The sequence below is a fragment of the Lutra lutra genome, chromosome 11, assembly GCF_902655055.1.
Source record: "Lutra lutra chromosome 11, mLutLut1.2, whole genome shotgun sequence".
NCBI lineage: Eukaryota > Metazoa > Chordata > Mammalia > Carnivora > Mustelidae > Lutra > Lutra lutra.
In genome coordinates this window covers 1,792,054-1,805,841 of record NC_062288.1, presented here as the reverse complement: position 1 = coordinate 1,805,841, position 13,788 = coordinate 1,792,054, and the positions used below count along the sequence as shown (strand labels likewise).

Below are 13,788 nucleotides of genomic sequence, written 5' to 3'. Positions count from 1 at the left end.
CCAGGTGGTCCTGAAATGCACCCAGAAGACCAGGCGGCCAGCACCTGCCGGCATCCCTCCGTCGGCCCATCCCCCCCCGCCGCTTGAAAGCCTCAGAACTCCGACATTTTGGGGTTCTGGGCCGTCCCTCAGTGACTTTCTATCTGGAAAACCAGCGTGAGGACTTGTCAGCCCCAAGAGACAGTCTGTCTCCGAACACCCCGAAATAAACCAGGGAGGCCAGAAGCGATGACTCTTTACTCAGAGAAAGCACACACAGCACAGACAGAGCCAGCCAGCGCGCAGCTCACGGGACCCCAGCCCAGAGGGGCCTGACTCACCGGGGCCTGGGAAGGAGGCCTGCGCCGGGGGCACAGACGGGGGTCTCAGGCGGTGCCTGGCCGCCAGGGGACCCAGGCCTGACTCTCAGTCTGTCGGGGTTTTCCGTCCTCAGGCCGTGTGTGGGCTCCCCGCCAGGAGGGCTCAGACACTGCGCAGCAAGATCCCACAGACCCCAAGCGCACATCTAGCCGACCCCTGCCCGGGTGTGTGCCGGCAGGCCAGAACAGGGAGGGCCGGGCAGCGCGAGAGGGGGTGGAGCCAGCCCGGGGGTGGAGCCAGGGTCAGGGCAGGGGGTGGGGTCAGGGCAGGGGGTAGGGTCAGTGTAGGCGGTGGGGTCAGGGCAGGAGGTGGGGTCAGGGCAGGGGGTGGGGTCAGGGTCGGAGGTGGGGTCAGGGTGGGAGGTGGGGTCAGGGCAGGGGTGGAGTGGGGTTGGGAGGCGGAGTCAGAGCCAGGCCGGGGGTGGGGTCAGGGCAGGAGGCCCGGCGGCGGGGCCAAGCAGGGCTCTGCGAAGGAACCACCCGGACACCCAGCCTGGGCGGCGGGCACAGCAGCAGCGATTCGGGCTCTGGTCTTGGCGCGTTTTCTTCCCCGGCCCAAGAAAGAGGAAGCGCCTAAGTGAGCAGCGTGAGTGCAGCGGGCTGTGGGGCCGGGGGGCGCCTGCCCATGACCACCGGGTCCGGGTCTGGGGCGGCTCCCCAGCCCCCGGCCCGGCCTTCCCTCTCTCCAGGCGCGGCCCCTGCGACCGCCGGGCCTCACAGCGGCTGGTCAGGGCGCTTGCGGCGCCACACCACCAGGCCGGCCATGGCCACGGTCAGCAGGACCGGCACGGCGATGAGCGGGATGAGGACCTCGTCGGGGGGGTCCTCCCAGTGCGCGCTGTCCACGGTGCAGTTGGCGAAGAACTGCCGGTGCACGCCGCTGATGAAGCCCTGCGCCAGCGGGTTGGGCCAGTAGCAGCCCACCACGTTGGTCTCCACCTCGGTGCAGTTGGTGAAGCTCTCGTAGTACCTGCAAAGGCCGAGGGCGTGACAACCGGCCCGCTGCGACCCCTGTCAAGCGGGCCGTGACCCCGGAAAGGGGCTGGGGCCCAGTCCTGGGTGGCGCTGAACAGTGGGGAAGGGAGCGACCTCCCGACCCTGATAGCACGGCCCCTATGCGACATGCCGACTCCTTCCCCATAGGCTCCTGGGGCAAAGTGACCATCCCGCCGCCGAGCCTTTCCTCCCCTGGGCCAGAGCCAGACTCTGCGGTGCCTGAGCCGCCTCCCCCAAGCGTCCAACCATGCTCTGCACCGCTCTGCTGCATGCCCGACACCAAGCCCCTGTACCTGAAGCCCCAGGCCAGTGAGGTGACTTCTGCACACACCCTGGGCTCATCCAGCCCAGACCCCAGACCACCCATCTCAACCAAGAGCAGACGGAGCACGGAAGCTCCGCGGCTGAGTTCTGTCCATGCCTCATGCCCACAACCAGCTTCCTGGGAGTCCCTGAGCTCCCAGAGCCCCCCGTCTGGGCCCAGTCTGCCCAGAGGACACATAGGGCCTGACCCCTTCTTTCAAGGCAGAGGGATGCATGACCCACAAGGCCCTCATCATCGAAGATGCTCTGTGGACCCCAGGGGAGGGGTCTCCAAGGCCAAGGGCCAGCTGCCTCCTTTGCCAGGTCAGGAGACGGCAGCCTCCATCACACAGGACAGGCTCAAGCCCCCTGCCCCATGGGCCTCCCTGTCCATGTCATCAAACCTCCGAAGGGCACACAGCAAGCCACCCATGAGGTGCCACATCTGTCCAGCAGGTGGGCTCTGGACAGTTCAAACCACCGACCAGGGTTGCAGCCACGGGCACCCAGAGTCAGCCAAACAGCCACCTCGCCCTGAGCACAACCAGCAGCCTCCGGAGGTGGGAGCCTAGACTGGGACCATCACCCAGGGTGCTCCGGAGAAAGGGCTGGACGGACACGTGCCAGGGGGCACCGGCTCTGTCCACGGCCCGTGCCTTCCCACACCTGGCTGAGTGCCGCCTGCAGATCAGGAAGAGGAGGCCCACGGGCTCCAGCCTCGGCTCACATGGGAACAAAGGCTGGGGCGAGGCAGGCTTGAGGCCCTGTGCCCCACGTCCTCCTTCCTGCACTGTCCCGGGGAACGTGGCCTGCCCTGAGCCATCAACAGGAAGGAGCTGCTTCTCCCACAGATGCTGTCTCCACCCAGCAAGGATGGGAAACGAAGGGCAGTAGATTCCCGTGGCCAGGCCCTCCAGGTGCCCAGCCCTCCTGGCAGGGTTCTAGCACAGAGGCTGGAATGCAGGTCACACACCAGGGCCCCCCAGGTAAGGCCTACAAGGAGGAGCCCACACAGATGGAAGAGAGCCAGGAGCAGAAGGGACAAGGTGAGTCACATCCAGAGCCTGGGATGTGCCCAGGTCAGGTCCACAGGAACCCCATCATCCCAGACCCACCCCCTGTAACCCTGGTCTCAGTGACCTGCTACCCAGGAGAGGTCCAACCCGGCCTTTGCTTGGGGCAGCCCCCATCCCCGGAGTCTGACGAGAACCCCTGCTCTGACTCCCTTGCCTGCAAGAAGGCCCCCCACCACTCTCCCCAGGGCCGAGACTAGGCCAGATGAGGCTGGACCCAAGCGGGCAAAGCCAGGCAAGGAAGCCCCACCCCCCAGAAGCTCGTGCACAACAGTGCAGACCGCCTTCCAGATTTCAGCCACGCATCTTGGGTCCCTGAGCCTCAGTTTCCCCACCTGTGAGTGGGATTCATAGTACCTCTCCAGGAGGATAACGGCGAGGATCGGGTAGTGCACCCACGTGTGTACCTGCACAGCGCTGAGCACAGCACCTGTCTTGGGGCATCGGCTCACGGAGGTGCAGGCTGAGTGCCTAGGCCAGGTGCTTCTGGAGAATACTGGGGGCCAGCTGGGCCGACAAAGGTTGCAAAGGCCACCACTCCCCAGCAGCCTGCCATCAGCACATAGCCCCACACCCTGCAAACTCACCGGCCCCAGCTCAGGCTGGAGACACAACTGGGGGGTTCTTCACGAGGAAGGCACTGTATGTGTGACATCGGGGAACCCGGGTCACAAGACACTGTTCTCCCCAGCATCCCCTAGTGAGCGGGGGCCTCCCTGTGTCCCCCTTGAGTGTGGCCCCCGGAGCACCCTTCCTCCAGCTCCTGGGGCGCTGCACACACAGTTAAAGAAATGCAGCTCTAACCCCGATGGCCGGGGGCTACGCAGCCCAGAAGCCCCTGGTCAGGTGCCCTCTCCCACCGGGCAGCCACTTTTCTGACTCAGCTCCTTGATTTCTTCAAGATTTGCTTCCTGTGTTATTGCTCGTAGGCAATACAGCACAGCACTTGGAAACCTCGCTAGCAGCCACCCCTTAATGGGAGGAGGGGGTCTCCATCCTCAGCAAGCTGGCCGTGGGGAGAGGACAAGGGCACTGACCTCAGAAACGGATCACTGTGGGGACAGGCCCCTCTGGTGCTCACTGCCCCTGGGACCCCTCGGCCCACCCGCGGCTGCCACACCTGCCCGCCCGCTCTCACGCTCTGTCTCTGCCCTCCGCCTCTCACTTCATCCTCTTCCGTGGTTTGCTCACTATCTGGGGGGCGGGGAGTGGTACCACCCCTGCACCCCGAGAAAGGGCGCCGGAGAAACACGAGGCGGGAGCTCTGCGTGTCTGACGCTGTTTCCATGATGACAGATTGGTGGGGAAAAGCATTCTAGAAATCTGAAGCCCCAGCCCCCACCCCCTCCTGGTTTCCAGGGCTGCATGGGGCGTGTGAGGCCCCAAGTCCTCACGTGTGTCTAGCCCACTGTTGTCCCTCTGCACACATGCCTCTGCCCCTTCGTGGCCGTGCTGTTGTCCGGGGCCTTGGTGCTGGGCACCGGGAGAGCTCTCGGGATCTGAACCTGAGCCCTCACCTGGAAATGGCCCTGAGTTTCTCCCTGCGTCTCCCTGCCCACCTTCTAGAACTCCTGCCCCCAGGTCACCCGGCCTGTGGGCGGACTCACAGCTCAGCCTTCCTGCCTCCGTCTTCCGCTCCCTGTTCCACCACCCAGGACTCCCTCTGCGCCTGCCACGCTTCTTCTCTGCCTCACGATGCCTCTGAGGCACTGATATGGCCCTGGGGTCCCCCTCTCGCTGCACGGAGATCTCCAGATGCTGGTCCCCGCCCTGCTGTCCCGCCAGAGCCCTTTATGTAACATCCCAGTTCCACGTTGACGCTCACGACTAGGCGGGGTCAGGGCTGGCAGGGATGCAGGTCTGGGGAAGGGGTCGCCTGGAACTTCCCAGGCTCTGCTGGCCCCCCCGAGGGGGCCCCAGTGGCCCCAGAGGCCCCACACCTCAGTAAGGATGGCTCACCCGAGGGGTCCCTCCCTGGGTGCAGTGGAAGGGGCAACTGGGTGCCAGCCGCTGTCCCCAGGCTCCCGGCTCTGCAGCCCGGGACACGCTCGTGGGCATGAGAAAGTGCAGACCCTCCATTCAGACGGCCCAGAGAATAAGCCTCAGGGACTCCCAAACCCAGGCCCCCGGGCTCCCCATTCCCAATGCGTTCTAGGGGCTTCCGTGCCCAGTACCCCCAGCCAAGAGTGGGTCTGGGGGTGTGGTCCATACCCACGACCCCTGCGTGGACCAGACACAGCTGCTGTGGGGGAACTGTTCCTGAACGAAACAGTGAAACTTCTGCATCTGCCGGGAATGGGCAGGGAGGGCAGGGGAGGTCAGGTGCGGCGGGGGTGAGCAGGGAGGTCAGGTGCGGGGGGGGGGGGGTGAGCAGGGAGGTCAGGTGCGGGGGGGGGGTGAGCAGGGAGGTCAGGTGCGGGGGGGGGGTGAGCAGGGAGGTCAGGTGCGGCGGGGGTGAGCAGGGAGGTCAGGTGCGGCGGGGTGGGCAGGGCGGCGGAGGCGGCACTCACACGATGAACTCGGACAGGTTGCAGCGCTTCCACGTGTCCAGCGTGCGCATCATGTCAGCGAAGGCCTTCCCGCAGAGCGGCAGCTTCTCCAGCATGCGTGTCTCGTTGCAGCCACCCGCCGGGGGACACCCACCTGGAGAGGGGACAGCCACAGGCGTGACACCGCTAGGAACGTGGTTTGCAAAGTGACCCTCGAGCCTCCTGCTGACGTCCCCCCCACAGGCAGCTGGGGGCCCTCGCGCTGCCCCCGCAGTGGGCCAGGGAGGTGAAGCCTCTGCCTTAAAGGAGACGCGCGTGGCTGCGCCTCGATGGGACCCAGACAGCAGGGACCTCCCGACATGGCGCGGGATGGGGAAGGTGAGGGAGCGCGGCCGGCAGAGATGCGTGTCCTGGGGGTCAGGGAAGCCGAGAGCAGGTGGGCTTCAACGTGCAGTGGGGGTGGGCAGCGAGTCCCACCCCAAGGACGGGGTCAGGGACAGCAGCGCGAGCGGCGCGGGTGCCCGGAGCACACCCCCAGAAGGTCCTGAGAGTCTGCAGACCATCTAGGACCACGGGGGCCCCAGCGGAGGCCCCCGCAGGGGAAAACACTGCCTGTCGGGGCCGCCCCTCCATTCCAGGAGGCCCGGGGCTGATGAGATGCAGGGACTCGTGTTCCAGAAGCAGGGCCAGGTCACTCCCCGGGTCTGGGGGGGATCCCCCCCCAGGAATCCCAGCAGCCCCCCTCCCTCCACCTCTGCTCCCAACACCGCCATCCGTCCACCTCCTCCTTCCCCCAGCTCATCTGCCCCCTGAGCAGCACCCACCTTCAGGACAGGCCCACCCTTCCCCTCCAGACACCCCTCTTAATCTTCCTTCTCACGGCCCCTGCTTTGGCTCCCACCACACAATTAAAAGAAAGCCCTGTGGTGTGTGTCCTGGTATGTGCGTGCATATGTGTGTGTTCACATGTGTACATATGTGCACACAGCCCTGCTGTGTAGATGTGTGTGTGCATGTGCGTACACATCTGTGTGTGTCCTGGCAGAGTGTTGTGTCGCGGAACAAACCACAGAGAAGGAAACAAGAGAGAGGCCACATCCAGAACTGGGCCGACCCGGGCTCACACCCAGCATCACTGGTCACCAGCTGACCTCAGTTTCCCTATCTGTAAACTAAGGGAAACGGGTCCTGCTTCACTCACAAGGGGCCGTAGGGACGGGCATCAGTCATGTGCCCACAGAGGTTCCTGTCTTTCCGATGTCGTTACTGTCGGTGTTTGATGTGGGTCTGCTGCTCCCTCACTCCCTGAACCATCAGCACCTCGTTGGTATTCCGAAAAGACTTTTCAAGAGAATGAATGAATGAACGAATGATCGGTTCCTGAGGGCAGCAGCAGAAATTTCACAGTCTGAGCCGCAAACGTACAGGAGAAATGCCCATCAACAAGAAATGGCGGGTTCTGACCTGCTGAGATCCTACACCGCAGGCCGGGTTGTCCCCAGGGCGCACCACAGAGTGCCCTGTGGGGAGGCCTGTGCCCAGCTCAGGGAGGGACTTGCACCCCACAGGAGGTGGCCCTGTGACCCTAAGGACGCTTCTGGAAACAAAAGGGAGACAAGAATGAAGAGGGCAAAGATGCAAGGAGTTTAAAAAAATATAAGTCCAAAAAAGACCAAAAAAGAAAAGAGAAAAAGTTCTGATGACACGATGGGAGACATAAGCCAACCCACGCCAATGGTCAGATTGAGGAGCCCTGGCCAGCTCAGTCAGCAGAACGCGTGACTCTTGACCTCGGCGTTCGAGCCCCACAGTGGGCAAAGAGAGTACTCAAAAACACAATCTTTAAAAAAATAGATTTAAACACCCCAGTTAAGAAGCAAAGTTGTTGGGGCACCTGGGTGGCTCAGTGGGTTAAGCCTCTGCCTTCGGCTCGGATCATGATCCCAGGGTCCTGGGATCGAGCCCAATGTGGGCTCTCTGCTCAGCGGCAAGCCTGCTTCCCCTTCTCTCTGTGCCCGTCTCTCTGCCTGGTTGTGATCTGTCTGTCAAATAAATAAAATCTTTAAAAAAAAAAAAAAAAAAGAAGAAGAAGAAGAAGAAGCAAAGTTGTTAGCTGAGATGCAAAGACAAGCCCCAGCCACAGGCTGTTCACAAAAACCTGCTTTAAACAGAAGAACTGAAACACGTTCCAAGTACGAGGGTGGGAAAGACGTGCCGCGCTGCTGCTGCTCCAGACAGGTGGCACGGCTGTGTGCACACCGGCCGCGAGTGCTTCAGGGAAAGGACATCACCAGAGATGAGGGGGTCTTTCACAGTGACCAACAGGTCAGTGCACCAAGAAGACGTAACTGTGCTAAACATGTACGCCCCTGATAACAGGGCATCAAAACACAGGAGGCAAAAGTGGGTAGAATCGCAAAGAACAAATGACGAATCCACAGTAACAGCTGCGGATTCCACACCCCCTCTCCGTAATTTACAGGACAAACGAGTAGACAGAAACATCAGTGAGATTACAGAAATGAACCGTGAGGGAGCACCGGCACGGACAGGAGGCTAGAGAGCCAGACTGCCCTTTGCTTAGGTGGGGAGAGGGGCACTCACGGGTGTTAGGAGTGAAGGGGTGGCAGTGAGGTTGGAAAGGTGGACCCCGAGCCAGACTGAGCAGGCCTCCCAGGGCTCTTTCCAACCCCCGGGCGCTCCTGCTGAACCCAGTCTCGGGGCCTCACTCGTGGGTCCAGGCTGCCAGCAGTCAAGTCTCAAGCTGATGTTCCTTCAAGAGGAGCCTGGCCGTCTCCTCCATAGAGACCAATGTCCACAGAGTGGCCTGTCCTAAGTAAGCTCTCGCTCGTGGAGGCACTTAAAAAGACAGGGTCACCCCAAAGGGAAGGTCATCCACCTGCTCAGTAACACAGCAGGGCGGGGGGGGGGGGGGTCAAGCCCAAGCCACCTTACCTGCAGAGATGCCCCCTCCCGGTGGCCTGTCATACTGGCCTGAGCCGACACCCTCATGTCAATCCCATCCTTAGGTTGCCTGAGGAACAGCGTCCCTGCTCCCATCCCCCCAGTTTAAATGCCCAGGGTAAAAGCGACTTTCCCACAGGCAAATGCAGAGTCAAGTGAACCAGGGTGTGCCATGGCCCCACCTCGCCCCACCACCCTGCCCAGATGCACTGCCCAGCTGCTGGCAGGAAGGCAGCCCTGGGTCCAGGGCCACAAGGACATGGTGCCAATGACTCGGGAGTGCAGGCCCTTGGGAGCCACATGGGGGCAGGGGGGATGAAGGCGAAGCCAGTCCGTGTTCCTTTCTCCCATCACTGCCCTATTCCGAAGGCACCTCTCTCTGCAGCTCCCCAACGGGCCCCCCACCATAGGTGCTAGAGGTCCACCAGTATTCTCCACACCCAGCCCTCAGTCCCATCTCCGGGCCTGGCCTTGCCCTGATGGGGTCATCACAGTGTCCCATCTGAGTCTCCTGAGCTCCACCCACCTCCCACAAGGGCGTAAGCCACACAAATCCCACACTGTCCCCTCCTCCTGGCTGCCACCACACCTTCCGGTGAAAACCCACCTTCGCCTAGACCGTCTACCTGATCTGACACCTGGACCTGCACATCTGGACTCTCTGGACCCCTGGATTGGCAGCCCCTGGACCTGGACCCCCAGGAGCCCCGCAGCGGGCCCGAACCACCTGCTGTCAGCCCCCTAAGAGCCAGCACAGCGCTTCCTTCCTCTCGTTCTCCTCCCTCTGCCACGGACCCTCTCTCTTCTCGCCCCTCCTCCTCCTTCCTGGACCAGAGTCTCCACCGGCAGTGCCAGTGCGGCAGGAGCCTGGCCAGGACTGGTGGAAAATGCGCCGTCAAGGACTGTGGGGCGGGGGTGGGGGTGCCGTGAGGATGCTAGGCCAGTGCCACCGCTGGGTCCGCACAACGCAGGCCCCGTGGGACAAGCCAGAAGTGTCCTGGATGGGGGGCGGGGGAGGGGCATTCTAGCACCATCTCTGCCGCACGCCCCGCTCGAGAGCTCCCAGCAAAAGCCCACGCCCCAGCCAGCGTTAGAACAGCAGGTAAAGACGCAGATTCCTGACAACACCAAGAGAGCGGGTGTCTGCCACAGGCTGCATCAGGAAGGTCTCGGGAATGAAGCTGACACACACAACTCCGTTGGCTCCACCAGGGAAACGAAGAAAATGTAGCGCTGGGCTCCTTTTGTCTCGGGGACTTCCAGACTCCAGGAGATGATAAACAACCAAACAGAAGCATTTCCCAGAGAAAGGCCTCTTACAGGGGCATTTGGGAATGAAATACAGGAGCCTCTCATCCTTCCCCAGATGGAAATGAGAGCCACACGGGGCACTAGGCTCTGAGCGGTGCACCATGGTTTCTGGAAGGTTCTGCCCCTGCCCCTGAGTCTGGGCAGTGTCCTCCCACCCTGGACCTCGGTTTCTTATCTGTAAAACGAGGAGCAGGGTCAGAAGACCTTCGAGGCCCCTCTCGACCAACCACCCGTGTCAGCAGGCCCGGCTGGAGTATGAACAGTCGGGGTGAGAACAGGTGAGCTCAGCACCCCGAGGTCCTGCGTGGTGGCGGGTGCCTCCGAATGGAGGTCTGGAATCCACCCCAAGAAACCTGAATTCACCTTCCTTGCCGGGCCCTCCACAGTCAGGCCTCAAGGAGCCCCTGTCAGCAGCCACCTCCAGAGCTCGGCCCCACCGGTGACACGTGGCGTGGGACCATGAGCAGGTCTTGCCTCTCCCTGCGTCCCACTCAGCCAGCAGCCCCTTCCCAAGGCCCTCCCTCTGGCAGGACCAGCACCAGCTGGTGCCCCACCCGGGCCAGAGTGCCCCACCTGCGGGAGGGAGACCGTGGAGCCACCGAGGGAGGACCAGATGCCTCTGGTCTGCCTCTGGTCCTTCACGGTCCCATGCTGGAGGCAGGCCAGGGGAGCCCCAGTCATCCTGGGAATGAGGCTAAGAGCTCCCTTCCCTTGAGGCACCCAATCTCCATTCCAGGGGCCTCGCACCGGGAGGTTTACTGAAAGCCCATGTCAGCGTGCTCCCGATGTCCGGAAGCCATCACACACCCTTCCCTTTGACACAAAAATCCACCTCCCCCTAGCCTCTGATCCTGGACGGTGAGACGAAGCCCCACTTTCTCCACCCAGACATCTCCAGGGGAAGGGTGGCCCAGAAAGTGGGAAAGCCCTTTCCCACCTCCTGGCGGGTTCCAAACCAGCAAAGCCAACCACAGTTTCAAACAAGGTCAACTTTGCCTCTTATAGCCCGGGACATGGGCCAGCGAGGGCAAGGCTGGCCTCCCACAGGACCCAGGGATAGTGACCCCTCCCAGAGGCCCTGAGCACCGGACCCCCAGGCCAGGGCTCCCCAGCTCCCCTCAGCAGGCTGCCCACCCAGCCTCTCCAGGGGAAGCCCTCCTCAAACACATGCTCTCTTACTTGATCTTGGATCATCTCTTTAGTAAAATTTTTCAAAACAAGCTTTGTATTCGGCCCATTCCCAATTCACAAACAAGGTATCCTCTAGAGCCCCGCTTTCTTGCTGGAGGAGGGGCCTGGGAGCGAGGCCTCAAGGATCCGGCGCCTTCCGGGTCCTGCAAGCCCCCGGGGAACAGGCGCACACACACGGAAGGGCTGTCCTCGGAGGACAAGGACAAGTGGAAAGGACCAGCCCTCCATGGGGTCTGGATTCCTCCCACCCAAGCCCTGAGCGTGAGGTGAGCAAGAGCTCCAGGACAGGGAGCTCACTACCTAACAGGGAACTGGAAGCCGGACCTGCGCCGCCTCTGCTTGCTCGGGGTGTCGCGCTGGCAGGCCATCCCCAGCCTCCTGGCAGCAAGACCCGAGACATCGCAGCTGCGAGGAGCCGGCGCGGCCCCCGCCCGCTGGCCGGGCAGATCCTGTACGAGACCCCGCGCCTCCCTTCCCAGACCCGGTCCTTCGCCTTCGGCTCCTCCGGGGACGGTGCACAGGACCCTCCCGCGGAGGCTGGGGACGGCGCCGGGGTCAAGCCTCGCCGCTCCGGGGCCGCGCGCGCCGGGCAGGCCGGGATCCGTGCAGCACAGGAGGCACGGCCCGGCGCGGGCGCGGAAGGTCGAAGCCCGCGTGGGTCCCCGCGGCCTCGGAGGAAGTCGGGGCTCCCCAGCACGAGACCCCGCGGCCCTTACCGCAGAGCAGGAGCAGCAGCAGCAGCAGCCGAAACTGCGGGCGCCGCCGCTCTCGCGTCTCCATGGCCGGATGGCTGCGGCGCGCGGTCGGCTCCGTCCCGGCTGGGTACGCGGGGGGCGCCGGGGGACGCGGCCGAGGGTGGGGCGGCGGAGAGCCCGCCCCTAGACTGCGCCCTCCCCCTCGGGGACGCGCCCACCCACAGGGGACACTCCTGCTTCCAGAGCGCGCGCCTGCCCGGGACGCGCCCTCCCGGGAAGCGTCCCACCTCCCCCAGGACTCGCCCCCTAGCCCGAGCGCACACCCTCAAGACAAGCCCCCCACCCCCGGTGCGAGCCCCGGCCCTCCGGTTCCGGGGTACTGCCGGCGGCGAGCGCGCGGTTGGCAGGACGGGGGCGGGCTGGGGGGGAGGGGCGGCCTAGGGAGCGGGAAGAAGTGGGTGCGCGTGCGGGAGTGTGCCAGGAGGCGGGAAGCGGGCGGCCGAGGGCTGGGAAGGTGTCTGGGGCTGGAATGCTGTGCGGCTCCGAGCCCAAGAGAGACCGGACGGGAGGGTGTGCGGGGGCGGCACCAGCCGGAGGAGAAGTGGGGCCGCGGAGGGGTGGAGCAGGGAGGGGCCACCAGAGTGAAGCAGCTGATCCCCGAGTCCCTATTGGCCCCAGGCCCTCCAAGATACTTCTCTGTGCCTCTGTATCCCTCTGCACCCGAAGGGGATGGGGGCCTGGTCAGGTACTGCTCCCTGGTGCGCGCGCGCGCGCGCACACCACTACCCATGCCTGGAAGCCCCAGTCCTCAGGCCCTCGTCCCTGCCCTGTGACCTCTGGGAAACCTCAAAGGACAAAATCGGGGCCAGGAGAGTGACTGCGAACCGGGAAGACCTGACCGCAACGGGCCTGAAGTGGGGGAGGGAGAGAAGCGGATAGATCAGTTCCCCGGGTTTGGACACCTCCATCACCTTCAGCCCCTAGTGTGGATCCTGGTCCCAGGGGACCGCTGGTCACATAGCCATTCCTGAGCCCCTTGGAAGGAGGAACCCTGTGTCTCGGTACCCACAGTCCAGCCTTGGGAGCACATACTGATCTGAGGGCTCACAGAGCCAAGCCTGGAGGGCGGGGCTCTCCCCACCCCACCTCACCCCCCCCCAATTGCTCTCTGCCTGTGCCCAGCCCAGAGGTAGGAGAAGGTGGGCTCCCTGCCTCAACAAGCCTTCGGCCTCTCTAAGTGGCAGAGGTAGGGGGTAGTAACAGCCCATGGGGTCACCCCGAAATCCAGGTGACGGTGGCAGTCACCACCACTGCTGGCCGCATGAGCTGATCTGACCCTTCCTGCATTAGTAAGGAATCGAAGCTTTCTGTGCCTTTTCTGGAAGAAGCCAGAATTATCTCAACAGAGACTTAAAGCTAATTGAAATTGATCAGCCCCTTCCTGCCTTCCTCCCGAGGTGGTGGGGTGGGCAGGCACAGGAGCAGCCCAAGCCTTCGGCTCACGCAGAGGGGCCACGCACGGGCTCAGCTCAGCTCCGTGCCAGCCACCCCCTCTCAAATGGCCTGTGCCAACCCAGATAACGCAGGAACACGGTGCGGGCACCCACCAGCATCCCTGGAGAGTGCAGACTCACCAGTGCCCACGGCTCTCACGGGAGGGGCTTGGCCAGACTCCCAAGACCCCCTTACTCCCACACAGAGGGACTGGTCAGACAGCAGCCAGGAGCCTGTGCTAGCCTGGGGGCTGTGGCTCCGTGGGCAGTCCTTGGCAATGAACAGCCTGACCAGGCAGGGCTGCGGCAATAACGGCCTGAGAGCCCGAGAGCCTTGTACACTCCACCTTGGACCTGGCTGAAGCTGCTCCCCCACCAAGAATGCCCTCCCCTCCCGCATTCTGAGGTCGGGTCAGCCCCGCAGGCCCAGGAGCTCCTGGGGCTTCATGGACCGCCCCTTCTCCCCGCTAGAGGGAGTCCCTGTGAGCTCCTCCTGCGCTCGGGGCCGGACACGGAGCAAGAGCTTGCTGGTGCAGAGGCTCACACAGCTCTCGAGAAGGGGTGAGGACAAGTCCTTGCCCTTCCCCCTGCTCCTGACTCCTTCCTGTCCTGGCACGGGCTGGGCACATGGACCCCTCCCCACCCCCCGTACACAGATACCTCCCCTGCCGCAAGCTTGCCGCTCCTCTCCTCTCCAGTCATCGGAGACGGCCTCCACCCTGCCCAGATCCAGGCTGGCATTAGTGTTTGCGGGGACCCCTGGGTCATGGCAGAACAGCCGTGCGGGGAACTGCAATGCTGGGACAGACGAGATCAGCAGCTCTCGCTCCAGGCTGGGCGGAGCAGCTTCGTCCTAGACAAGGAGCAGCCCTGTGGGCGACCGTGGGAGGAGTGCCCACCGCGTTCCAGCCACT

General features: G+C 63.6%; 1 protein-coding gene across 1 annotated transcript; it reads right to left on the bottom strand.

Moving 5' to 3' along the window:
* Positions 1–220: 220 nt before the first annotated feature.
* On the bottom strand, positions 221–11,754 carry RAMP3 (receptor activity modifying protein 3). The gene is made up of 3 exons (XM_047695837.1): positions 11,403–11,754; positions 5,242–5,374; positions 221–1,329 (listed from the first exon to the last, which is right to left on the bottom strand). The coding sequence occupies exons 1-3, from the start codon at positions 11,464–11,466 to the stop codon at positions 1,074–1,076; spliced, it is 453 nt and encodes a 150-aa protein (XP_047551793.1). The 5' UTR covers positions 11,467–11,754; the 3' UTR covers positions 221–1,073.
* Between the last annotated feature and the right edge of the window lie 2,034 nt (positions 11,755–13,788).